The 26208-nt window shown below is 38.2% G+C and overlaps 4 protein-coding genes across 7 annotated transcripts in view; 1 reads left to right on the top strand and 3 right to left on the bottom strand.

Annotated features, from left to right (window-relative positions):
* Positions 1-466: 466 nt before the first annotated feature.
* Positions 467-4808, top strand: LOC131129584 (uncharacterized). The gene is made up of 3 exons (XM_078790366.1): positions 467-489; positions 1308-1408; positions 2839-4808. Coding segments are annotated over exons 1-3 (1146 nt in total). The 5' UTR covers positions 467-487; the 3' UTR covers positions 3882-4808.
* On the bottom strand, positions 4350-10568 carry pex11g (peroxisomal biogenesis factor 11 gamma). Of its 4 annotated transcripts, XM_078790367.1 has the most exons (7): positions 10455-10568; positions 10210-10274; positions 9780-9844; positions 7346-7537; positions 7086-7264; positions 6014-6076; positions 4350-5940 (listed from the first exon to the last, which is right to left on the bottom strand). In XM_078790367.1, the coding sequence occupies exons 3-7, from the start codon at positions 9840-9842 to the stop codon at positions 5745-5747; spliced, it is 693 nt and encodes a 230-aa protein (XP_078646493.1). In that variant the 5' UTR covers positions 9843-9844; positions 10210-10274; positions 10455-10568; the 3' UTR covers positions 4350-5744. The 4 variants fall into 4 exon arrangements, with proteins under 4 accessions (XP_078646493.1, XP_057929276.2, XP_057929275.2 ...); XM_058073293.2 differs by lacking the exons at positions 10210-10274; positions 10455-10568 and having other exon boundaries at positions 4350-5937; positions 9780-10010; XM_058073292.2 differs by lacking the exons at positions 10210-10274; positions 10455-10568 and having other exon boundaries at positions 9780-10006.
* Positions 10429-24406, bottom strand: LOC131129583 (uncharacterized). The gene is made up of 16 exons (XM_078789933.1): positions 24285-24406; positions 20762-21317; positions 19685-19796; positions 18399-18454; positions 18195-18232; positions 17711-17742; positions 16500-16614; positions 16271-16433; positions 16049-16193; positions 15956-15972; positions 13547-13586; positions 13388-13430; positions 11952-12117; positions 10952-10985; positions 10653-10690; positions 10429-10567 (listed from the first exon to the last, which is right to left on the bottom strand). The coding sequence occupies exons 1-16, from the start codon at positions 24285-24287 to the stop codon at positions 10530-10532; spliced, it is 1596 nt and encodes a 531-aa protein (XP_078646059.1). The 5' UTR covers positions 24288-24406; the 3' UTR covers positions 10429-10529.
* Positions 24317-26208, bottom strand: part of LOC131129410 (disabled homolog 2-like) — a 39999-nt gene continuing 38107 nt past the window's right edge. Inside the window, exons 6-8 of the mRNA XM_078789932.1 lie at positions 25717-25800; positions 24863-24880; positions 24317-24325 (exon numbers count right to left, since the gene is read on the bottom strand). Of these exons, the coding sequence (XP_078646058.1) occupies positions 24317-24325; positions 24863-24880; positions 25717-25800 (111 nt within the window). The remainder of the gene's footprint in view (positions 24326-24862; positions 24881-25716; positions 25801-26208) is intronic.

Raw genomic sequence — 26208 nt, 5'->3', positions numbered from 1 at the left:
CAGAGAGACGAGCAGCGATTTTTCAGTCATCTTGCTGTTACGAAAGGCTGTACATTCAATGACAGCTAATGCTAGTGGCTAATGCTAATGGTTATTAGTAGATCACAATAAATTAACTGCGGAACTACTTTTGGACGACCCGTTCATGACTTGCACATCTTAAAGTGACCAAGCAAGCGGCGGGACTTCAGTGGAAGCAGCACGAGCGGTTCGCTTATCTGGTATGTGGCAATTTTTTTGCTAACTATCGTGGTAATGATTGTATTATTATTGTATTATTGATTGTACATTATAAGTATTTATATATATTTCTCTAAACTCAAGAGTCGCTCCTCAAAACAACCTTCGTGGACCATCATATCCCAACATTCTTTGCGCGTTTCCGTTCAGCCCTTTAAAAAGTCAACATTACGGTGCAAAGCTTAAGAGAATCAAGCATATGTATTGATTAAGTATTAATTTGTAAATTGTGAATATTGATTTAACTATGTAAGTAAGAGTTTGATGTTCGCAGCGTTTGAATGTAATGTAATTATTCAGTTTCTACAATGTGGAGATATTTGACTTTTGATATTACTACCATTATGTAAAAACCTATCACTTCATATTATGAACATAAATGGAACAATATAGTTATTATTTAGGAAGTAGCCAAAAAGTGATAACTAAATAACGGAGCTATGAATAATACTGCTGTTTAATATGTCAGGTTTAGGTTGGAGCACAAGTTACGTGGTGCGGTTTGGATGAATTACGGTATTAATTATTGCAAACAAGGAAAGAAAAGAAGTTTAAAACGTACCTTGTCTTCTCCTCCGTAGTGCTCCATTTTGTACAGGTCACAGACCACCTAATTGTTACCTTTAGGTGTAAAGTACTAACATACTTTTGACATGCTATTGCTAAGTTTTTCTCCCCCGTTACTTGAAACCGCTACGGCCGCCGCCATTTTTTAAATTCCCCGCCCTAATTGGTACTGTAGCGTCGCTTGGAACACTTTCTGGTTCCCAGCGTGCTTTGCGGCAAAGTCGATGAAAATAGGTCTTTGTTTGTAGTTTTGTTGTTCTGCTCAACCAGTGAGTGTTTTGTATGTTTTTATTTGTCTTTTGCGTTGTTGTGTGATGTTTTTTTGTGGTTTTCTTGTTGTCACACAATGATTGTATGTAGTGTTTAAAGGCAGCCTTCTTCTTCTGCTCTTAAAATAACAGCCTTTCCCTCCAAAAAATGGAGATATCAGCCATTGTGATACATAATGCATGTTAATTATCTATTAATTGTGCATGATTTGTTTTTGTGTTTTTATTAAGGAAGAACAAGAAGGGTCCAATCTGTAAGGAGATCACTTTTCAAAGAATGGAGAAGGCTGCCATCACCGCCTTGTCATCCATGCATGTGAACAATGTTAAAGGTGAGGTTTGGTATTCACATTTTCATCACAGTCGGAGTGTCAATCATCAATCAATCAACTTTATTTGCCAATCACAGGGCACATATAGACAAACAACCATTCACACTCACATTCATACCTATGGACAATTTGGAGTGGCTAATTAACCTAGCATGTTTTTGGAATGTGGGAGGAAACCGGAGTACCCGGAAAAAAACCCACGCATGCACGGGGAGAACATGCAAACTCCACACAGAGATGGCAGAGGTTGGAATTGAACTCGTGTCTCCTAGCTGTGAGGCCTGCGCGCTAACCACTTGACACCGTGCAGGCCAAAGTAGGATTCAATATCAATAAATTGAATGTTTTCATAGTTACCTGTTTACGATCTTCTAAATTTGTAAACATTAGAGCCCTCTAGACATGAAATAACACCCCTATAGTCATGAGCAGCGAGACCAGTGGCCAATGTAGTTTACTTCATTTAGTTGATTCATTTTCATGCTTTAAATGCTCACTATTGACCATTATTTATTAATTGTGATTTGTTATTAAGTGTGACAAAAATACCTATGGACAATTTGGAGCCGCCAATTAACCTAGCATGTTTTTGGAATGTAATGGTAATGGTTTTATTTCATTTTATGGTTTTTATTTCATTTGAACATGCATCAGATGTCCAAAAGGAGTAGGAAGAAGCAAAGCTTATTAAATCCTACCCCTCCATCCGGTACTTTTACAATCAGTAACTGTTACATTTGTTCACTTCCTGCTTTCCTAATATAGTTTAAGGTTTTTTTTTATTATTATTATTTTTTGTCAAATCAGTTCCCAGTTCCACATGTCCAAAAGGAGTAGGAAGAAGCAAAGCTTATTAAATCCTACCCCTCCATCTGGTACTTTTACAATCAGTAACTGTTACATTTGTTCACTTCCTGCTTTCCTAATATAGTTCAAGTTTTTTTTTATTATTATTATTATTATTATTTTTTTTTTTTGTCAAATCAGTTCCCAGTTCCACATGTCCAAAAGGAGTAGGAAGAAGCAAAGCTTATTAAATCCTACCCCTCCATCCGGTACTTTTACAACCAGTAACTGTTACATTTGTTCACTTCCTGCTTTCTTAATATAATTTAAGGTTTTTTTTATGTGGAATGTTGGAGGAAACCGGTGTACCCGGAAAAAAAAAACACGGGGAGAACATGCAAACTCCACACAGAGATTGGCAGAGAGTGGAATTGAACTCGGGTCTCCTAGCTGTGAGGCTTGTGTGCTAACCACTCGGCCACTGTGCAACCCTGGCCCGACTTAATTAGCATCAAAGCTGTATCTGTATGTATGTGATTCTCGTTAAAGACCACATACATGGACGGCCCTCGGCCCGTGAATCAAAACTTTTGTCCACTCCTGTGCTCATGGGAATGATCTATTTAGTGCTTTGTGTCTTGTAGATGTCCACCAGCAGCTGCGGGCCCTTGCCGAGCAGAGGGATCCAAAGCCCCCCCACATTAACAAAAAAAAGGACAATCAAGCTAAAGGACAATACGTGACGAAGGCTTTGCTTCGGAAACAAATTCAGCAATTACAACATCAATTAAAAGGTCAGGTGGAGGCGCCAGCTAACTGCTCAGCAACAGAAGCTCGTAAAGACCAGTTGTGGGGATCGGAGCCAAAAGGCCACACGAGTCCACATTCCCAAGCTGATCCCGACACGGGGTCGGACTCTTCCGAGAGTGACGACACCGACGGAGGAGAAGAACCCTCCGAGAGCAAAAGCAACTCTCGAGGTGTTGCTAACAATTTTAAAATCGTCTGCGTCGTTTGTTGTGAACGATTCCAACTCATGGGACACTTGCGGCAACACTTAGAGACACACATGACAATACACACAACAGACAGTGGAGAAAAAACATTTGAGTGTGTATTTTGTGGGAAAACATTCCCAAATAAGAGGAAAATTACCTCACATTTTAGAGTACACGCTATGGAAAAACCATATTCATGCTCAGTTTGTGGCAACGCATTCATTAAAAGTAATCTTCTGAAAAAACACATGAGAATACATTTAGACGACGCGCCTTTTATCTGCTCAATTTGTGGCAAAGGATTAAAAAGTAAGTACAGTTTGAACTGCCACATGAGGACACACACTGGAGAAAAACCATACGAGTGTTCGGTGTGTAATAAGCGCTACCATACGCCGATGGCTTTATTTACACACAAAAAAAAGCACAGTAAAGAAAAACACTTTACTTGCTCAGTTTGTGCTCACAGTTTCTCTCAAATGGGCAATTTGACGAGACACATGATGTTGCACACTGGAGAAAAACCTTTTTCTTGCTCGGCTTGCGGTGCACGTTTTACTCAAAAGGGACATTTAATGGCACACTTGAAAATACACGAAAGTTCGAAACCGTTTACGTGCGGCGTGTGCGACAAAACATTCTCTCGTTTACAGCAAGCTGAAAAACACACATGTACCGGCGGTAAATGAGGGGCTTGACTTTATGACAGTCCGGGATGGGAACCGACGACGACAAACATTTGTGGTGTGGCATATTAGCATGGACACGATCACATTGTGACATCAGAGGACATTTTTTCTTTGTATATTTTTTTTTACTACTTTTGCTTTTGTATTGTAATTTGTTAAAGTGAGACGTTAAACATGTCCATGTTGTCATATCTTGCAGGCTATGTAATGTGTCTCTAATTTCTTTCCTTTTAATAGAGCACATTTTGCTCTGAAGCCTAATTAAAATTGTGACCTTCGCCCAGAACCGGACCTGTACCTAATGTGGTTTTACATTTTGTCACTTCCTGTCCACACGTCTGATCCCCCCGTTTTTCCTGTGCTAAACTCAAAGATCCATAACGTTTTCTGTGTACAGTAATCCCTCATTTATGGTAATGGTTTTATTTCATTTGAACATGCATCAGATTACAATTGAATGCATCACATAATCAGTTCACAGTTCCACATGTCCAAAAGGAGTAGGAAGAAGCAAAGCTTATTAAATCCTACCCCTCCATCTGGTACTTTTACAATCACTAACTGTTACATTTGTTCACTTCCTGCTTTCCATATTACAGTTTAGGGTTGTTTTGTTTTTTTAAATAATGCAATGTCGTGTTTGATTTATTGCAATTAATTGGTTGGACTGGACCAACAAAAAAAAAACATAGAAAACCTGTTTGACTTTCTAAATATGATTTTTACCATTATTAGAACCATCCACATATGAACTAATACAGTTATAGCCGCCTTTACACTCAGATTACTCAATATGGTGGATGTAATCAGGGAAATATTTTTCAATAAATGTCAGAATGTGTAGACAGGAAGTGACATTGGGTGTTAAGTATGTAATTATGATCATAATGACTGTTTTTGATTTTTTTTAAATTTACTATTATGGTATTGTCTTGTGAAATAAATAATTCTAGAATAATAAAAGATTGCTGACGAAGTCTGCCTCGTGTTACTATAGTGACACCTAGTGGCCAAAGTAGTACAGTTCAGCCACGTCTTGTATTGCCTTAGAACTGGATTTGTATTTTACACATTTTTGAACCTTTTTGACGTCGAGGACACCGATTTTGGGCCCGTCTATTAAATATTAACACTGTGTAGATTTAATTGAGCCAATTAATTTTCAATAATAAATCAAATCCACTCACAAGCTAACTAGCTAAAACATGAATAAAGTTGAATGAATAATAACATGACATGATAAAATGTGATCATCAAAAATCTTAACTTTTGCTAATAATTCATGGAGTAAGAAAAAATGTGAAGACTTAAGTCAGGCTTATTAATAAAAAGAACAATATTTAGATTTTACTATTAAAAACTAAGCATCAGACGACACTCCACACACTTCCGCTTCCGACATTTACAAAGCCGTACTTGAAGAAGTCATAATTGTACTTACATTTAACTTAAATTGTACTTAAATTTAGTCTTTTGAGGAGGACTGGCACCACTTTTGTCTTCATTTTGTTCCCGTTTTTAAAACTTCTCCATTTCTAGTTGTAGTTGAAAGTCTTCTTCTGGTCGTCTGTGAGATTGTTAAACAACTAACTGACTCATTAACGCCACCATTTGGTCAGAAGCTGCGCTGCAACTGAGCGACTTATGGATAACATACAGTAGCATAGCGACACCTTCATTCTGTTACAGTTTGCTTCGATTAAAAATAACTACACTATTAAATTGGTAAGATTAATGACATTTATAAATAATTATATACTAATTAAGATACATTAATGTTAGAAATGTTCATTGTTTTATTTACATTTATCTTGAAATGGAATGAATACCCATAAAAGAGTGATGGACACACTCTCGAGACGACTAAGCATCACATGACAGCCTGATCAAACCAATCAGAGAAGAGATGGTACCCATCAGCCCCACCATCCAGGTGGGGAATCGACCTGCCCACAGGAAGCCATGCGGCATCCAGTGGATGGCGTTACTCAGGTCCGCCACAGAGCCCAAGACAGACAGCAGTTCTCGCTGCATCTGTTTGCGGAGCTGACGGTCGCTACTGCGGAAGAGGAGAACGGTTCAAACATGCTGACCTTCGTTACTCCGACCGGTTGAGCTGTCGATTAAACCACCTGCTTCCATCTCGCTCGCATCTCCTCCTCTGTCTCTTGAGGAGCAGCAGGACTCGGAGTGACCTGAAGGACACAGGAGTCACATTGAAAGTTTATCCGGATTATTTGTCTAAATGCGGGGGTGCTGGAGCCTATCCCAGCTGTCTTCAGACGAGAGAGGCGGGGTACACCCTGGACTGGTGGCCAGCCAATCACAGGGCACATATAAACAAACAACCATTCACACTCACATTCATACCTATGGACAATTTGGAGTCGCTAATTAACCTAGCATGTTTTTGGAATGTGGGAGGAAACCGGAGTACCCGGAGAAAACCCACGCAGACATGGGCGAGGGTGGGATTGAACTCGGGTCTCCTAGCTGTGAAGCCTGTGTGCTAACCACCTGGCCGCTGTGCAGCCCTGGTTCAGTATATTTTCCATCAAAATAGTAGTCATGCCAAAATGTTGTGTTGCTGCTGGATGTTCACAGTATCTGAGTGATACTGTTGTGGGGGTGCTGGAGCCTATCCCAGCTGTCTTTGGGCGAGAGAGGCGGGGTACACCCTGGACTGGTGGCCAGCCAATCACAGGGCACATATAGACAAACAACCATTCACACTCTTTTTTTTTATAGACATGACAAAACACGACTATAGTCACATTTATACTGTTTTTATTTACAACATATTGCGCAACTGCAGGGTCTTGAGACACATGCTAACTCGCAAACTAGAGAGCTAGCGACCTAAACGGTAGCCTTCAAGTTATTTCCTTTCAACTTAAATAGCCAAAAACTTACCACTTCCACATGGATAGGGAGGATAACTATTAACAGTTATTTAACCTTTAACATGAACATTAATCAAACGTAATAATTTTTTCTGGGTACATGATACCATACAGCATCCATATCAAACTTGCGCGGGCCGCACTGACATTAAACTTTCATATCAAGGCGGGGGCCTCAAAGTAGTGTCCTGCGGGCCACATTTGGCCCGCGCGCCGCGTGTTTGAGACCACTGCTGTAAATGATATATTTTGCCTTCACAAGATAAGACGTTATTCATGAATGGGAAGCATTCCACGTCACCTCAGTATCCCCAGCAGCAGCGAGGTTCCCCACAGCACCGTACTCAGCAGCCACCATCGATCAGACTTGGCTTGAACGAGGTGGGCATCAGCTGCCCAGGCCACGTGCTCACACGGGTAGTAGAGCTGGTCGGCCACATTCGCGAGCACCGATATCCAGCGCACGACTCCATCTTCCTCCTTAAGACGACATAGAGTACACATTTTAATTAAAACACAGTAACACACGAGCAAAGAAAATTCGGAGAAGAGAGTCAGAACCTCGGTTCCAAATCCATAACTGTGGGAATAAGCCAGCATGGAGATATCATCAAAGAGCCTGAGTACTGTCCTGCAGTGGCTGAGCTGGGCAGAAAACAGCAGTAGACTTTCCCCGAGGTTGTGAGACGACGAATCCGCCTTACGTGAAAGAACGCCTCCGACCAGCTGGGAGCCATAGCAAAGCGTCCTGATCTGCAAGCGCAGGGAAGATGGAGAAAGATGAGGCGTTTGTGTGATGCTCAGATTTTTTACATTCTTCACACTATGTACCCATTGTACAGAATCCATAAACACATCACTTCAAACTAACTTTTAATAAATATTTGTTTAATCGTTCTGATATGAGAGACTATCACCATTTTTTCAGCATGTTTCTTCCATAGAACAACGGCATGAACGGAGTGAGACCCTTTGTCTTTGTTTTGTCTTTTTTATATATATATAAAATGTTTTGATCTGAGGGTGGCACAGCAGACAAGTGGTTAGCGCGCAGACCTCACAGCTAAGAGACCAGGGTTCAATTCCACTTTCTCTGTGTGGAGTTTGCATGTTCCCCCCGTGCATACGTGGGTTTTCTCCGGGTACTCCGGTTTCCTCCCACATTCCAAAAACATGCTAGGTTAATTAGCAACTCAAAATTGTCCATAGGTATGAATGTGAGTGTGAATGGTTGTTTGTCTATATGTGCCCTGTGATTGGCTGCCTACCAGTCCAGGGTGTACCCCGCCTCTCTTGCCCGAAGACAGCTGGGATAGGCTCCAGCACCCCAGCGACCCTTGTGAGGATAAGCAGTAGAAAATGGATGAATGAATGAATTCTCCTCCTATTTTGTGTGGAAGTGGTAACTTTTTGGCTTCTTATTTTGTCTTTCCCCACCCTCGGTCATCTCTGTGTGGAGTTTGCATGTTCTCCCCGTGCTTTCGTGGGTTTTCTCCGGGTACTCCGGTTTCCTCCCACATTCCAAAATACATGCTAGGTTAATTAGCGACTCCAAATTGTCCATAGGTATGAATGTGAGTGTGAATGGTTGTTTGTCTATATGTGCCCTGTGATTGGCTGCCTACCAGTCCAGGGTGTACCCCGCGTCTCTTGCCCGAAGACAGCTGGGATAGGCTCTAGCACCCCAGCGACCCTTGTGAGGATAAGCAGTAGAAAATGGATGAATGAATGAATTCTCCTCCTATTTTGTGTGGAAGTGGTAACTTTTTGGCTTCTTATTTTGTCTTTCCCCACCCTCGGCCATCTCTGTGTGGAGTTTGCATGTTCTTCCCGTGCATGTGTGGGTTTTCTCCGGGTACTCCGGTTTCCTCCCACATTCCAAAAACATGCTAGGTTAATTAGCAACTCCAAATTGTCCATAGGTATGAATGTGAGTGTGAATGGTTGTTTGTCTATATGTGCCCTGTGATTGGCTGCCTACCAGTCCAGGGTGTACCCCGCCTCTCTTGCCCGAAGACAGCTGGGATAGGCTCCAGCACCCCTATGACAGTATCACTCAGATATTGTGAACATCCAGCAGCAACACAACATTTTGGCATGACTACTATTTTGATGAAAAATATACTGAACCAGGGCTGCACAGAGGCCGGGTGTTTAGCACACAGGCTTCATAGCTGGGAGACTCAAGTTCAATTCCATCAACGGCCATCTCTGTGTGGAGTTTGCATGTTCTCCCCGTGCTTTCGTGGGTTTTCTCCGGGTACTCCGGTTTCCTCCCACATTCCAAAAACATGCTAGGTTAATTGGCGACTCCAAATTGTCCATAGGTATGAATGTGAGTGTGAATGGTTGTTTGTCTGCGGTCCAACCTTTAGTCTGGTTGTCGGGCTACCGCTTTTGTTTCCTGTGGCACGGCCGCCATCTTCCTCTAAAGCGGTTAGCAGTGGTAAGTAGCTGAACCATACCTGATAGAAAATTGAGATGACACAGGCTTTCCTCAGATGCCATGTCTATATAATCCACACTGCTTGCCTGTTGTGATTCCAGTAAGGCAAGTTTTGAGTAGCAAAAAATGACTAATGCTGTGGTTGCCGCCATTTTACACCTATGCTACACTGTAACATGATGCTAGCGGATACAGTATGTTGTTGTTATCACGTATTTATAGCATTAACCAATTTAGTATCAATTAGTTTTTTTAAATATTTATTTTCAAAAAGAAAAAACATGAAATAGTGGGTTTCATGTTTGTTGCGAAATATGAATTCCGTGAATACGCCGGGTTGATTTCTGAATCGCTAATAGACGGGATTCCCAGTACACATAGTAGATAATTAAATATTATTACAAAAAATAATAATTTGTAATTACCTACTTGAACGAACACTTTATCTTTATAAACACTTGATACTCTTTGCACTGTCAACCTTCTAGTCCTGGTCCTGGAGACTTTCATAATAGTCGTTTGGTCCCAATCAATAAAGTATCAACTCACGATTTTATCTCTTCCCCGGTAGGACTCCAGCACTCGGACAAGGCAATCCACAGAGTCCTGCATATCTGACAATAAAAGTATATTACAAAAAATAAAAAATAAACCAATATAAGACTAAGTTATGTGACGTCTATCAAGACATTCTGGAGTTTGTTTATGTGATCTCCAGCTGGACTTCGACCAGGCGACAGCCCAGACTAAAGCAGTCGATCGCCGATATTTTTCTTCTTCTACAGTGAATTCGCTAATCCATAGCGGTCTATACTGGCCTCTTGTGGTAAAAAGGTATATTGCTTCAATTACAAGCTTGTTTGTGTTGCCGTTTTTTGCACATTTTAGGAAAACAAACAAATGCAGTTAGTCAAAACACACACTATTTGTAAATTATTAAAATTATTAGTCAATTATAAGTTTAAAAATATATATATACCTTTTGTTGTGTTGTTTTATTGCTTCACTGTAGATTTTATGCTTTCTTTGTAGCACTTGAGATTTCTGTAATGTAAAGTTCAATATAAATAAATAAATTATTATTATTGATACAGACATATCACTAAACTGTTGATTTAAATAAGAACATTTATTTGAAATGATCTCAGAGGTTCAAAAATAGTGTGTCTGTTTTATATATAGACAAGCAGTTTGACTAACTAAGTTGGTATTATTCATTTTTACATTGCCTTTGTTGACAAGCAGGACCACTCTGAAAATTAGCTTTGGTGCTAAAGTTTGTGTTTCACTTGACACGGGTTAATAATCCGCATGCGGAGATTTGCTTTCTTGGAGATCTGAAAGAAAATAAAAAAACGGATGAGGTAAATTTTTGTTAAAACCGAACAACAACAAAATAATGAAAAAGACCGGATCACTTACCACTTGAATATTCGATATCATCATATATGTCATCATCCCTGTAAATGAGGATCAATAATGATATTGGTCATCATGCATGTTTTTTTTTATTTTTTATTAATCTCCTATATTATCACTAAATTAATTGCAAATAAAGAAATCCATTCTTGTAATATTTCACCCTGCGTGAAGTGAATTAATTGACCATAAAGGCTTCCATTTCATACATATTCTATGTATTGAGATGCACCATTAGCACCATTACAAAGTTTATAAGGCGTTTTTTACACCAAAATCTGCACCCAAGAAGATTCACTCACAATGGAAGAAGAAGGTTTGTAGACACGTAGCCATCTGTATGAAAAAAAAAAAAACACAGCACAAATTATTTAACCAGCCTTCATCACAACTTGTCTAAGCGTCTTCCTGCTGTAAAATGTTGATTCAAGTGAAGATTATTAAATCACTTCCTAATTAAGTTGCTGTTTGCTAAAAGCAGAAAGGACCACCAGCAAATACAAATAGATGATGTAGACATTGGAAGTGTGAAGGAAAATACATTTCTGGGGATCACAATAGATGAAAATATGAGCTGGAAACCTCATATTAAAAAAAATATACAACATAAAGTGGCCAGAAATATTTCAATATTGAACAAAGCAAAAAATATTCTCAATCAGAAATCACTCCACACTCTTTATTGCTCTCTGGTTCTACCATATCTTACTTATTGTGTGGAAATATGGGATAATAACTATAAAAGCAATCTTCACTCGCTAAATGTACTGCAAAAAAAGGCCAGTAAGGATAATTCATAATGCCGCCTACAGAGAACATACTAACTCCTTATTTCTAAAATCACAAATACTTCAACTTGCTGATATAGTTCATCTTCAAACAGCTAAAATAATGCATAAGGCTAAAAATAAGCAATTAGCTAAAAATGTCATCCAATACTTCTCTACAAGAGAGGAGAAATATGATCTCAGGGAAGAAGTACATTTGAAACACTTATATGTTAGGACAAAATAAAATAAAATTAAATAAAATTAAATAAAATTAAATAAAATTTAATTTAATTAAGAAAGCAGGAAGTGAACAAATGTAACAGTTATTGATTGTAAAAGTACCAAATGGAGGGGTAGGATTTAATAAGCTTTGCTTCTTCCTACTCCTTTTGGACATGTGGAACTGGGAACTGATTATGGGATGCATTCAATTGTAATCTGATGCATGTTCAAATGAAATAAAACCATTACCATTACCAGTACCATTACCAGGTTTATACTACCATAATACAGTTGTGATGTGCCCACTTACATTTTCCTGATGTGTGATTGTGGCAAAGAGCTTTCTTGCTGTCGGTGAGCTGAATGACATCCAGAACGTCACCTTGCATCACGTGGAGGTCCTTCCCTCCTGGCTTCTTCATGACACCGTTAGGGTCCACCATCATGGTGTGTAGTACCCTGAGTGGACCCTTGTACTGGGACACAGAAGTCACTTTGAGCACTTCAACCTTGGACATGTCACGGTCATACACGTTTGGAAGTCAAACCAGCTGTAATGTTACTGTTTGGTGAGATACACAAGCACCAGATTTGATCGCCGGAACGACAGGCTTTTATTGCAGTTTTGAATGATTTCACAACGGGCGCAACAATCCCTAACACGGGCTACGGTTGCGGGCGTAAACTGCGGCAAGCTAAAACCCGACTCTTTCCTGTCCGCTTCCACTCAGCTTAGCTAGCACTAAAACATATTTATAGCAACACACACCTATTTCTTATTTACATCTTAAAAGGCTTATTTCTCTACTATATTAGGTAAAACAAGTGTAAAGGTGACTATAGGGGTGTTATTTATTGTCTCAAGGGCTCTAATAATGTTATATCAAGAATAAAGAAAATCAATCAATCAGTAATAAACAAATATAATAATAATAATTAAATGGCAAATAATAAAAACTTAAGAAACCACATATAGTTGGTGGGTAGACAAATGATTTTTTTCAGATTAAAATAAACAAAGCATTATTAGAGCCCTGTAGACATGACAAAACACGACTATAGTCACATTTATACTCTTTTTATTTACAACATATTGCGGCAACTGCAGGGTCTTGAGACACATGCTAACTCGCAAACTAGAGAGCTAGCGACCTAAACGGTAGCCTTCAAGTTATTTCCTTTCAACTTAAATAGCCAAAAACTTACCACTTCCACACGGATAGGGAGGATAACTATTAACAGTTATTTAACCTTTAACATGAACATGAATCAAACGTAATAATTTTTTCTGGATACATGATACCATACAGCATCCATATCAAACTTGCGCCAAATGCGGACTTACCACTTCCACACGGATAGGGAGGATAACTATTAACAGTTATTTAACCTTTAACATGAACATTAATCAAATGTAATATTTTTTCTGGGTACATGATATCATACAGCATCCATATCAAACTAACATTAAACTTTCATATCAAGGCGGGGGCCTCAAACTAGTGTCCTGCGGGCCACATTTGGCCCACGGGCCGCATGTTTGAGACCCCTGTTATACACTGTATTTAGAAGGTTGTGAAACTGGTTTTCTATGCTGTGACTACAAAAATGTTTGTTGTCTTCAAAAGAACTAATATTTCTAATATTGTTTCTTATGCTGGACAGTTATTTGATGCCTTATTTATGTATTTATTTACCCTTACTGGTAAAACTTAAAAGGTAAAAAGAAAGCCATATTATATTTACCTTGAATTTTTTCCTGAGCTTCTTTTCCACTTGGGGATCTATGCTGAAAAAGCAAACATTTCATTGCTGTTTTCCTTCTTTGAGAGTTGTGATTTCTATCCTCTCATTGCTGTGTTTTTTGTATGGTGTGAAATACACACCAGCTGTGGTTATAGATACCTCATCTCAGGTGGGGGCGGCGGGAAATCATTGTAGTTGTCTGAGGAGAACAGAAATTCCAAAACTCGTTAAAAACATCTTCAGTATCTCTATTGGGAATAATTGGGAATGTCGCTGAAGGAACTAAAAAGTTAAGCAGTTTCCTTTGACGTCATTGTGGTTAGCCTAAAAAACAGTTTTCTTTATTTATTCAAGCTGCTGTGCCTATTCTGAAATACTGCCATCTCCCAGTTGGATACACTGTTATCATCTATAACCATGTATTTATGATTTCTATGATCATGATTTTATCATTATGACAATGATTATGTTGTTTCCTGCAGGACTGCAATCTATTTGTGGTGGCAGAAACATGAAGTAATTGTCTAATTTATTCATTAGTAACTACTCTATTCATTAGTTCTTCATTAGTTCCTCAGTAACTATTCTAAATGTATGTGCCTTAGTTCTTCGGTAAGTACTCAGTTACGTTACTCATTGGTTCATTACTTCCTCAATAACTACTCTAAATGTCTGCCTTAGTTCCTCAGTAACTACTCTAAATGTATGTGCCTTAGTTCTTCAGTAACTACTCTACTCATTAATTACTCATTAGTTCTCCATTAGTTCCTCTGTAACTACTCCATTCATTAGTTACTCATTAGTTCCTCAGTAACTATTCTAAATGTATATGCCTTAGTTCTTCAGTAAGTACTCAGTTACGTTACTCATTGGTTCATTACTTCAATAACTACTCTAAATGTGTGCCTTAGTTCCTCAGTAACTACTCCAAATGTATGTGCCTTAGTTCTTCTGTAAGTACTCGGTTATGTCACTTATTAGTTCATGACTTCAATAACTACTCTAAATGTGTGCCTTAGTTCCTCGGTAACTATTCTAAATGTATGTGCCTTAGTTCTTCAGTACGTACTCAGTTACGTTACTCATTAGTTCATTACTTCAATAACTACTCTAAATGTGTGCTTTAGTTCCTCAGTAACTACTCCAAATATATGTGCCTTAGTTCTTCAGTAAGTACTCAGTTACGTTACTTACTGGTCCACTGCTTCCTCAATAACTACTCTAAATGTGTGCCTTAGTTCCTCAGTAACTACTCCAAATGTATGTGCCTTAGTTCTTCAGTAAGTACTCAGTTATGTCACTCATTAGTTCATGACTTCAATAACTACTCTAAATGTGTGCTTTAGTTCCTTAGTAACTACTCTAAATGAATGTGCCTTAGTTCTTCAGTAAGCACTCAGTTATGTTACTCATTAGTTCATTACTTCAATAACTACTCTAAATGTGTGCCTTAGTTCTTCAGTAAGTACTCCAAATATATGTTCTTTAGTTCTTCAGTAAGTACTGAGTTACGTCACTCATTATTTAATGACTTCAATAACTACTCTAAATGTGTGCCTTAGTTCTTCAGCAACTATTCTAAATGTACGTGTCTTAGTTCTTCAGTAAGTACTCAGTTACGTTACTTATTGGTTCATTACTTCCTCAATAACTACTCTAAATGTGTGCCTTAGTTCCTCAGTAACTATTCTAAATGTATGTGCCTTAGTCCTTCAGTAAGCACTCAGTTATGTTACTCATTAGTTCATTACTTCAATAACTACTCCAAAATGTGTGCCTTAGTTCCTCAGTAATTACTCCAAATGTATGTGCCTTAGTTCTTCAGTAAGTACTCTGTTAGGTTACTTGTTACGTTACGTACATACTGGTTCATTACTTCTTCAATAACTACTCTAAATGTGTGCCTTAGTTCCTCAGTAACTATTCTAAATGTATGTGCCTTAGTTCTTCAGTAAGCATTCTGTTACGTTACTTATTGGTTTATTACTTCCTCAATAACTACTCTGAATGTGTGCCTTAGTTCCTCAGTAACTATTCTAAATGTATGTGCCTTAGTTCTTCAGTAAGTACTCAGTTACTTACTGTTAGTACGTGTACTTATTGGTTCATTACTTCCTCAATAACTACTCTGAATGTGTGCCTTAGTTCCTCAGTAACTACTCTACCCAGTTGCCAATTACTTCTTCATTAGTTCCTCAGTAACTACTCTCAATGTATGTGCCTTAGTTCCTCAGTAACTCCTCTGCTCATTAGTTCCTCTTTAGTTCTTCAGTACGACCAGTCCAGGGTGTATTCCGCCTCTCGCCCTAAGACAGCTGGGATAGGCTCCAGCATGCCCACGACCCTAGTGAGGATAAGCGGCATAGAAAACGGATGGATGGCTATTTCTTCAGCAACTACTTAAAATGTACGTAATGAGTTCTTCATCAGCTCCTATTACTCCTCCTATTACTAATGAGCAATAATTCATGGCTGATTGTGGATTCTCTTGTTCTGTTCCATGAAATGAAAAACTTTGGAACATTTTTTGTAAAAAAAAAAGAATAATTTTCCAGATGTTCCACTCACCTTGACTGTGAGCCAAACTGCAAATACGAACAAAAAAAATGAATCAAAAAGAGCAGTAGCGTTTGTATAAAAGTTCAAGCGTTGAAAGGTGACCTGTAACTGGCATCAATATGGAACATCTCAGGTGGATCTGGAGGCGGTGGAGGTAAACAGGGTTCTTCCATTTTCCTGGACTGGATCAGTTTACGCTTCACCGCCTCGTAGTCGACATCCACACAGGCGTTACTGATGTAGCCATCTGTAGAAGATCAGATAGAGACATCTCCTCAAGTAATATGTTCTTCATTATTATTATTTCTTGGACATCAAACTCACACTTTCCATCCAGGGAACGAGCCAACCACTTGCCCTTTGGGTTATTCTTAATTCTGATGATCTCCACACTCTGGCCCTGGTGCACGTTGAGGTCCAGTTTTCCTTTCCCGTACCAGTCGTGACGAGCTCTGGCCGTGTGCAGAATCTCCTCCTCCTCTTGCAACTAGAGAGGATGGATGCTGAAGGACAGGCCGGAACTAGGATGTCTATATGATTGTTGGAATATTACCTGGAATTTTTTCCGTAGCTCCTTTTCTCTTTGCGCTCTCCTCGTCACGGCTTGATGGCTTTTTTCTCTTGTTTCTTTTTTCTTGTCAGAATCCCAGTTCACACCCACTTGGTTCCTGTAACATCCAATGTGAACTGTGTGGATGAAGCAGTGCAAAATGGCCACCAATCATTTTCTCAATTATGTCTTAATTATATATGACTCATATAATGTAGCATTATATGCAAATAATATAGCATTTAGTGACACACTTCCTCTTGTTTGTTGTCCTATGTTGTTGCAGCGTATCGTGTTCTATGAACATTTTGTTCGCTAATTATGCACTTCATAACAAAATTTAAAAAAAATAAAATCACTCGGATACTGTGAACATCCAGCAGCAACACAACATTTTGGCATGACTACTATTTAGATGGAAAAATATACTGAACCAGGGCTGCACAGTGGGCGAGTGGTTAGCACACGCTTCACAGCTAGGAGACCCGAGTTCAATTCCATCCTCGGCCATTTCTGTGTGGAGTTTGCATGTTCTCTGGTTTCCTCCCACATTCCAAAAACATGCTAGGCGAATTAGACACTCCAAATTGTCCATAGGTATGAATGTGAGTGTGAATGGTTGTTTGTCTATATGTGCCCTGTGATTGGCTGGCCACCAGTCCAGGGTGTACCCCGCCTCTCGCCCAAAGACAGCTGGGATAGGCTCCAGCACCCCCCACGACCCTTGTGAGGATAAGCGGTAGAAAATGCATGAATGAATGAATGAGTTCTCCTCCTATTTTGTGTGGAAGTGGTAACTTTTTGGCTTCTTATTTTGTCTTTCCCCACCCTCGGTCATCTCTGTGTGGAGTTTGCATGTTCTCCCCGTGCATGCGTGGGTTTTTTTCTCCGGGTACTCCGGTTTCCTCCCACATTCCAAAAACATGCTAGGTTAATTAGCGACTCCAAATTGTCCATAGGTATGAATGTGAGTGTAAATGGTTGTTTGTCTATATGTGCCCTGTGATTGGCTGGCCACCAGTCCAGGGTGTACCCCGCCTCTCGCCCAAAGACAGCTGGGATAGGCTCCAGCACCCCCCGCGACCCTTGTGAGGAAAAGCGGTAGAAAATGAATGAATGAATGAAATATTCACTAATTAATTATTCAAAATAAATCATTGATTTATTTGTTATTTTATTTTGTACATTTATTAACATTGAAAGTGTAAACTTACTCATTAATATGCTCGTACACGTCACTTTCATCCTGCAAGAGAGATCATTAGCTTTTTTTTAATGACGTCAATTAATGTTTTTTTTCCACATTTTGACAGATTTAACACAAACATTGAACACAGAGTCAAACCACCGGGCTGAGAAATTTCCTTATTATATGTCAGGGGTGGCTAAACTATGGCCCGGGGGCCACATCTGGCCCGCTAGCTCTTTTCAAAGTATTTAATTTAAACTTAACATCAAACCTGGCATCATGGCTTTTGAAGTGGCTGTTTTATCAATTTGGTTATTTCATGTGGTCTGCTGTTTAGTTCAAGTGCTGCTGGTAAAAAAGGGACACAACAAACACACAACAATACTTCCAGGCGGACTGTTACGTGTAAAATATATAGTCTGGCCCCCCTATAAATGTTGTTAATTTTGCCCACCCCTGTTTTATGTGAACGCCAGATACATATAATGTCTTTATTTGCTTGTCCTTACCCCTTCCGTCCACTGTGAACTGCTGTTGCTCCAGGACTCTGTGACATGGAATAAATATATGCGGAAATATGCTCAATAATATAAATAATAATATAAACATGAAACTTGTAGTGTGCGGGAATCCCTCGACACGGATTCACTCTTTCAAAATACAGTCATTACAGTACTTTTCACACAGGGTGTCCCATAATGAAGTACTTTTACCTTTCTCCTCCAAGCTTGTGATGTCATCATACGTGTCCTGGTTGCTATCCACGTCCCTAACACGGAGCACATTTTATATTTCTGTGAAACTCTATTGTTAGATATCAAAAGTACTACTATTTTTGCCATGTTCTTGTGAGATTAATACATCAAAATTAACATAATTAGCTTCATTTGCACCCAAACATGAGCCAGACAATATTGTCTATATGTGCCCTGTGATTGGCTTAGTTCTTCAGTAAGTACTCAGTTACATCACTCATTAGTTCATGACTTCAATAACTACTCTAAATGTGTGCCTTAGTTCCTCAGTAACTACTCTAAATGTGCCTTAGTTCTTCAGTAAGTACTGAGTTACGTCACTCATTAGTTCATGACTTCAATAACTACTCTAAATGTGTGCCTTAGTTCCTCAGTAACTCTTCTAAATGTGCCTTAGTTCTTCTGTAAGTACTGAGTTACGTCACTCATTAGTTCATGACTTCAATAACTACTCTAAATGTGTGCCTTAGTTCCTCAGTAACTACTCTAAATGTATGTGCCTTTGTTCTTCAGTCAGTACCCTGTTACGTTACTTACTGGTTCATTACTTCCTCAATAACTACTCTAAATGTGTGCCTTAGTTCCTCAGTAACTATTCGAAATGTATGTGTCTTTGTTCTTTAGTCAGTACTCAGTTACGTTACTTATTGGTTCATTACTTCCTCAATAACTACTCTAAATGTGTGCCTTAGTTCCTCAGTAACTATTCTAAATGTATGTGCCTTAGTTCTTCAGTCAGTACTCAGTTACGTTACTTATTGGTTCATTACTTCCTCAATAACTACTCTAAATGTGTGCCTTAGTTCCTCAGTAACTATTCTAAATGTATGTGCCTTAGTTCTTCAGTCAGTACTCAGTTACGTTACTTATTGGTTCATTACTTCCTCAATAACTACTCTAAATGTGTGCCTTAGTTCCTCAGTAACTACTCTAAATGTATGTGCCTTCGTTCTTCAGTCAGTACTCAGTTACGTTACTCATTGGTTCATTACTTCCTCAACGACCACTCTAAATGTGTGCCTTAGTTCCTCCGTAACTACTCTACCCAGTTAGTAATTACTTCTTCATTAGTTCCTAAGTAACTACTCTCAATGTATGTGCCTTAGTTCCTCAGTAACTCCTCTGCTCATGAGTTCCTCCTTTGTTCTTCAGTACAACCAGTCCAGGATGTACCCCACCTCTCGCCCCAAGACAGCTGGGATAGGCTTCAGCACCCCCCCCCCCCCCCACAATGACATACTCACATAGCAGGCATCTGCTTCTGCAACCTTGTGGGTTTTATGGACTGTGGCAGAGGATTTGATGGACTGGTCACTCCAGGTAATGACGTCAGTCTGGCTCCCAGGTCTGGAGAATCTTTTGGGGTGAAAATGAGCATGACTGAAAACAACAACGATGATACGAAAATAAGGAGGCATCAGATGCAAACAAAAGAAAAAAAAAACTGGACATATTTCATACACGTAAATGGTTACAAACAAATGCTAAGAAAAAGAATAGCCTAATAATCGTATCTCGTTACTTTGTAGTTCAAATATACAAACACGTACCAATATGAGTAAAAAAGAAAACATTCTAAAGCTTTCCCATAAGGTAATGCGTCTCAGTAATGCATTCATTGGGCTACTGCAATGATATCAGCTTCCCTCTGGGCTTTGGGTCCTCTGGCTCCCTCTGGTGGAGAGAAGCAGCAGTGCGGTGCCGTCCACCATTTTCAATATGCTTCCCCACTGAAATGGTTCAATACTTAAAAGATATGCAAAAACGTGCATAATTTTTTTTTCATATTAAACTTGTATCGATACATGTTTTTATATTTGATTAAGGGATAAATGTATGAACTTTATTTAATAACATTTTAAATAAAATTAATTATTATTATATTATATTATAATATAATAATAATAATTAATATTATAATTAATATAACATATAATAAATTATTTAATTTATTTAATCTATTATAATTAATAATATTAATATTAATAATATTATAATATTAATTATATTAATAAACAATTAACAATATGTTAGTAATATTAATATTTAATAAAATAATAATATAATAAATATTATTTAATATAATAAATAATTCATAAATATTAATAATATTATAATGATATTAATATTATTAATAATATTTTATGTTGCGCTTCACTACGTTATGTTATGATATTCTACCTTGTTTTGCTTGGATGAAAAAATGTATGTATAAAAATAAATGTATAATTTATTTTAATTAATTAATTTAATTAATTTTAATTTATTACACAAAAATGTTTCCTCCCCCGCGAGCAGATGTCTTGGAGAGATAGACTCACCATCTTTTGACCTCGAAGCAGGAAGTGGCCGACCTCGCCGGGTGACGTTGTGGAAGTGCTCCAGGTTAATGTTGGGAGGCCGTTTGGGTTTCAAGGGCAGCGGTCCTTCAAGGGGGAGTGGCCTCCTGAGTGGAATAGCGTCGCCTGTGCTCCTCTGTCGCAGTGGGAGAGGTGCAGAGGTCGGACCTGGAGACGGGATTTTGGTACCTGCGGCACTTCGCAGCATCAATTTCTCCAAGAGCTCGCCCGTCTGCTTGACTTTAGTAACGCCCGAAGACTGGACTGATGTTGTGACGTCTGTAAAGGGAGGCGCCTGGGGGGGGGAAACAGGCTTGGACGGGATAGAGGCTGCTATTGTTTCCTCTTTTTGGAACCTCACCACGTCTAGACCAGCCATATGTGGGTGCAGTGGTGAAGAAACCTTTGGAAGGAGCAAACCCTTTTCTGTTACGGACTGTGGTGATCTCGGTGGGCCGCTGTCTCGGGTGCTGGTGTGTGAAGTCCCGGTCTTGTTGCTGAACCTGGCCCTCAGAGCCTTGATGTCAACACTCTCCTCCTGGCAACAACAAAGCACTAGTGGGTTTCTCAAGAAGGAAGTTAGTGGCTCGGCACATAGCAATGTATCCCCGGCAAGGCGGTCGAGTGGTTAGTGTGCAGACCTCACAGCTAGGAGACCAGGGTTCGATTCCACCTTCGGCCATCTCTGTGTGGAGTTTGCATGTTCTCCCCGTGCATGCGTGGGTTTTCTCCGGGTACTCCGGTTTCCTCCCACATTCCAAAAACCTCCATAGAACAACGGCATGAACGGAGTGAGCCCCTTTGTCTTTGTTAAGTCTTTTTTTAATATATAAAATGTTGTGATCTGGGGGCGGCACGGTGAGCTAGTGGTTAGCACGCAGACCTCACAGCTAGGAGACCAGGGTTCAATTCCACTCTGTGTGGAGTTGGCATTTTCTCCCCGTGCATGCGTGGGTTTTCTCCGGGTACTCCGGTTTCCTCCCACATTCCAAAAACATGCTAGGTTAATTAGCGACTCCAAATTGTCCATAGGTATGAATGTGAGTGTGAATGGTTGTTTGTCTATATGTGCCCTGTGATTGGCTGGCCACCAGCCCACGGTGTACCTCGCCTCTCGACCGAAGACATCTGGGATAGGCTCCAGCACCCCCACAACAGTATCACTCAGATACTGTGAACATCCAGCAGCAACACAACATTTTGGCATGACTACTATTTTGATGAAAAATATACTGAACCAGGGCTGCACAGAGGACGGGTGGTTAGCACGCAGGCTTCACAGCTAGGAGACCCAAGTTCAATTCCATCAACGGCCATCTCTGTGTGGAGTTTGCATGTTCTCCCCGTGCATGCGTGGGTTTTCTCCGGGTACTCCGGTTTCCTCCCACATTCCAAAAACATGCTAGGTTAATTAGCGACTCCAAATTGTCCATAGGTATGAATGTGAGTGTGAATGGTTGTTTGTCTATATGTGCCCTGTGATTGGCTGGCCACCAGTCCAGGGTGTACCCCGCCTCTCGCCCGAAGACCCCCCGCGACCCTTGTGAGGAAAAGCGGTAGAAAATGAATGAATGAATATTTTTTTACAATATTTAAACTTTTTTTTCCACTATTTTTGTAAATTTTCTTTTTGTAATATTATGACTTTATTACCAGAATATTTTGACTTTATTCCGGTAATATTCTAACTTATTCCCAACCCAATTTTCCAGCAATAAAAACTTTATTTTGTTTTGTTTCTCATCATATAACGACTTTAAAAGAATTATATATTTTTTAGGATACTCATAAAATTTTCCTCATAACATTACAAGTTTATTCTCATAAAATTACATCTGTTTTGTTTGAACTTGGTTCTTGTAAATTAATGTAGTTATATTAACTAATATTATGACTTTATTCTCGTAACATTATAACATTTCCGCAACTTCATTTTCATAAAATTCTAACTTGATTTGTTTTGGTTTTGTAATATTAGAACTTAATGTATTTCTTTAATATTTCAACTTTTTATCACTAAAAATGACATTGCTTGTGAATATTCTCATGAATCCAGGTCATTGTGTTCTCATGGCATTGATCAATAATCAATAACGATCAATAATCAATCCCAACTGTTGACGACTTACTTATCAAACTCTTATTTGCAAAAGTCAAAATCAATCCTTTATGTGAGCACCTAAAGTTGGAACCTACAAAGTGTGGAGGAAGTGGATACAACCACACACTTCTTTACCTCAGCTCGCATCCTGCGCCGGTTGCTATGGATACATACGTGCTGACACCGCTACACCAATAAGGTACAAGATTCACCGGCAGCCATCTCGCTGTCATCGAACAGAGGAAGCAGATAAAAAAACTTTGTCTGCACGTAATGGCTTTACTTTCGGTCTGCAGACACTTCATGAGTTACAGTTGCATCATCAAGTTAGATCAAGAACGGTATTGATTTAACGTTATTTGATTAACTTGACAGTGGCATTTAATTAAAATATATACTTTTTAAATCATTTTATTGTGTTGAAACTCACCAAAAAGTACATATAGTATTCTCATTTTTTTTATTAAATCAACATATACTACACAAAACTATAGTGTTGAGGTTTTTCCGAATATTATACTTGAAAAAAACATTTTTTTTTTATGTTTTTTACGCAAGGAGCCGTCATTAACAGTGTTATTCTACTTCACCAAAAGACTAAATTAAGATTTTAGTGTAATCTTACCATAATTCCTGTCAATGGCCAATCTGCAATACTGTACTACAAAAGACCAAATTAAGATTTTAGCGTAATCTTACAATAATCTTACCTATTAGTGGCCAATCTGGAATACTGTACTACAAAACACCAAATTAAGATTTTAGCATAATTTTACCATAATCTTACCATAATCTTACCATAATCTTACCATAATCTTACCATAATCTTATCATAATCTTACCTATCAGTGGCCAATCTGGAATACTGTACTACAAAAGACCAAATTAAGATTTTTAGCGTAATCTTACCATAATCTTACCTATCAGTGGCCAATCTGGAATACTGTACTACAAAAGACCAAATTAAGATTTTAGCGTAATCTTACAATAATCTTACCTATCAGTGGCCAATCTGGAATACTATACTACAAAAGACCAAATTAAGATTTTAGCATAATCTTACCATAATCTTACCATAATCTTACCATAATCTTACCCTAATCTTACCTATCAGTGGCCAATCTGGAATACTGTACTACAAAAGACCAAATTAAGATTTTAGCATAATCTTACCATAATCTTACCTATCAGTGGCCAATCTGGAATACTGTACTACAAAAGACCAAATTAAGATTTTAGCGTAATCTTACAATAATCTTACCTATCAGTGGCCAATCTGGAATACTATACTACAAAAGACCAAATTAAGATTTTAGCATAATCTTACCATAATCTTACCTATCAGTGGCCAATCTGGAATACTGTACTACAAAAGACCAAATGAAGATTTTAGCATAATCTTACCATAATTCCTGTCAGTGGTGATGCCAGCAGTGTCACGGCAACTTGGTGGCAAAAGCAGTGATGTGTGACTAACCTGTGTCACTCACTAGATTACTGCATACCAGGAAGCGGCAAAGAGGACCACCTGCATTGCATTACACACACACACACACACACACACAATAAAGAAACATGAACAGACTGCAAGGTTTTGCAGCATGTAGACAAACGTGTTATTGATATGGGTGTTTCCTGATTTAATATATACAAGACATAGTCACTACAGATGTTTTTTCTTTGTTTTTCTCAAGCTGAATGTCCTTATGGCACCTCAAACGTTGAAAACCCCTTCTATCTTCTATCAATCATGATAGGATGGACAAAAGTTGTATTATATTATTAATAATGCAACATTGTAAACATAATATTGAGAATATTATATAAAATAAAAATAAAAATAAAAATAAAAATAAAAATAAAAATAAAAATAAAAATAAAAATAAAAATAAAAATAAAAATAAAAATAAAAATAAAAATAAAAATAAAAATAAAAATAAAAATAAAAATAAAAATAAAAATAAAAATAAAAATAAAAATACTTCCGTCTGCTCAGAGGCCTGCAGATACAGAAGCCTGTTTTTTTCTTTGTTCTTATATTCATAATAATGCAACATTGTAAACATAATATTGAGATTGTGAATGGCATGATATCAAAATATGTTTTTTGAAGAATACCTGGAATATTAAATAATAACAATTTTTCATTACGAAGATATTTCAAGAAAACAACCTGACCGGGTCATTTTTGACCCACTTATGGAAGGTTGGGGTAGTAACACAAAACTAAAATTTCTTAAAATCTATAAAAAATAAGTTAAAAATGTGAACGACATGATATCAAAAATATGTTTTTTGAAGAATACCTGGAATATTAAATAATAACAATTTTTCATTACGAAGATATTTCAAGAAAACAACCTGACCGGGTCATTTTTGACCCACTTATGGAAGGTTGGGGTAGTAACACAAAACTAAAATTTCTTAAAATCTATAAAAAATAAGTTAAAAATGTGAACGACATGATATCAAAAATATGTTTTTTGAGGAATACCTGTAATATGAAATGATAAAAAAATTTCATTACGAAGATATTTCAAGAAAACAACCTGACCGGGTCATTTTTGACCCACTTATGGAATTTAAAATTTTAAATTTAAAATTTTAAATTTTAAATTTTTAATTTTTAATTTTTAATTTTTAATTTTTAATTTTTAATTTTTAATTTTTAATTTTTAATTTTTAATTTTTAATTTTTAATTTTTAATTTTTAATTTTTTTTCGATTAATCAATTAAATAATCAGTCCACCCAGGCCTAATGTGTTCTTTGCAAAGCAAACATGACCATAGATTATTGCTTTTGATGTAAAGTTAAAGAAAAACACATTCACTGACCTGTGAAATCTGTGTGCAACAATCTGGTAACCCTTCATCTGTTTTCTCAAAAATCTCCCTTATTTTGTCCAGGACAGGCTCCGCCTACAAGACAAACAATAACAGTACTCTTCACAACTGGAATAGAATACAAATATTTACAATATTAAAAAGTAAACTCAAAATCCCGAAAGTAAGCCCTCGCCACCAGAGTCGTCAATCATGAAAGGATGGACAAAAGTTGGAAATCAAACAGGAAGTCTGCTATTTTGGCCGAAAACAAGGTTTTGTGCTTTGTCTATCTGTCGTTCTGTCGTTCTGTCGTTCTGTCGTTCTGTCGTTCTGTCGTTCTGTCGTTCTGTCGTTCTGTCGTTCTGTCGTTCTGTCGTTCTGTCGTTCTGTCGTTCTGTCGTTCTGTCGTTCTGTCGTTCTGTCGTTCTGTCGTTCTGTCGTTCTGTCGTTCTGTCTGTCGTTCTGTCGTTCTGTCGTTCTGTCGTTCTGTCGTTCTGTCAT

This window comes from Doryrhamphus excisus, linkage group LG4, assembly GCF_037039965.1.
Source record: "Doryrhamphus excisus strain RoL-2023G ecotype Guam linkage group LG4, RoL_Dexc_Guam_v1.1, whole genome shotgun sequence".
Taxonomy (NCBI): domain Eukaryota; kingdom Metazoa; phylum Chordata; class Actinopteri; order Syngnathiformes; family Syngnathidae; genus Doryrhamphus; species Doryrhamphus excisus.
The sequence above is the reverse complement of the archived record's forward strand: the minus strand, read 5'-3'. Positions and strand labels throughout refer to the sequence as shown.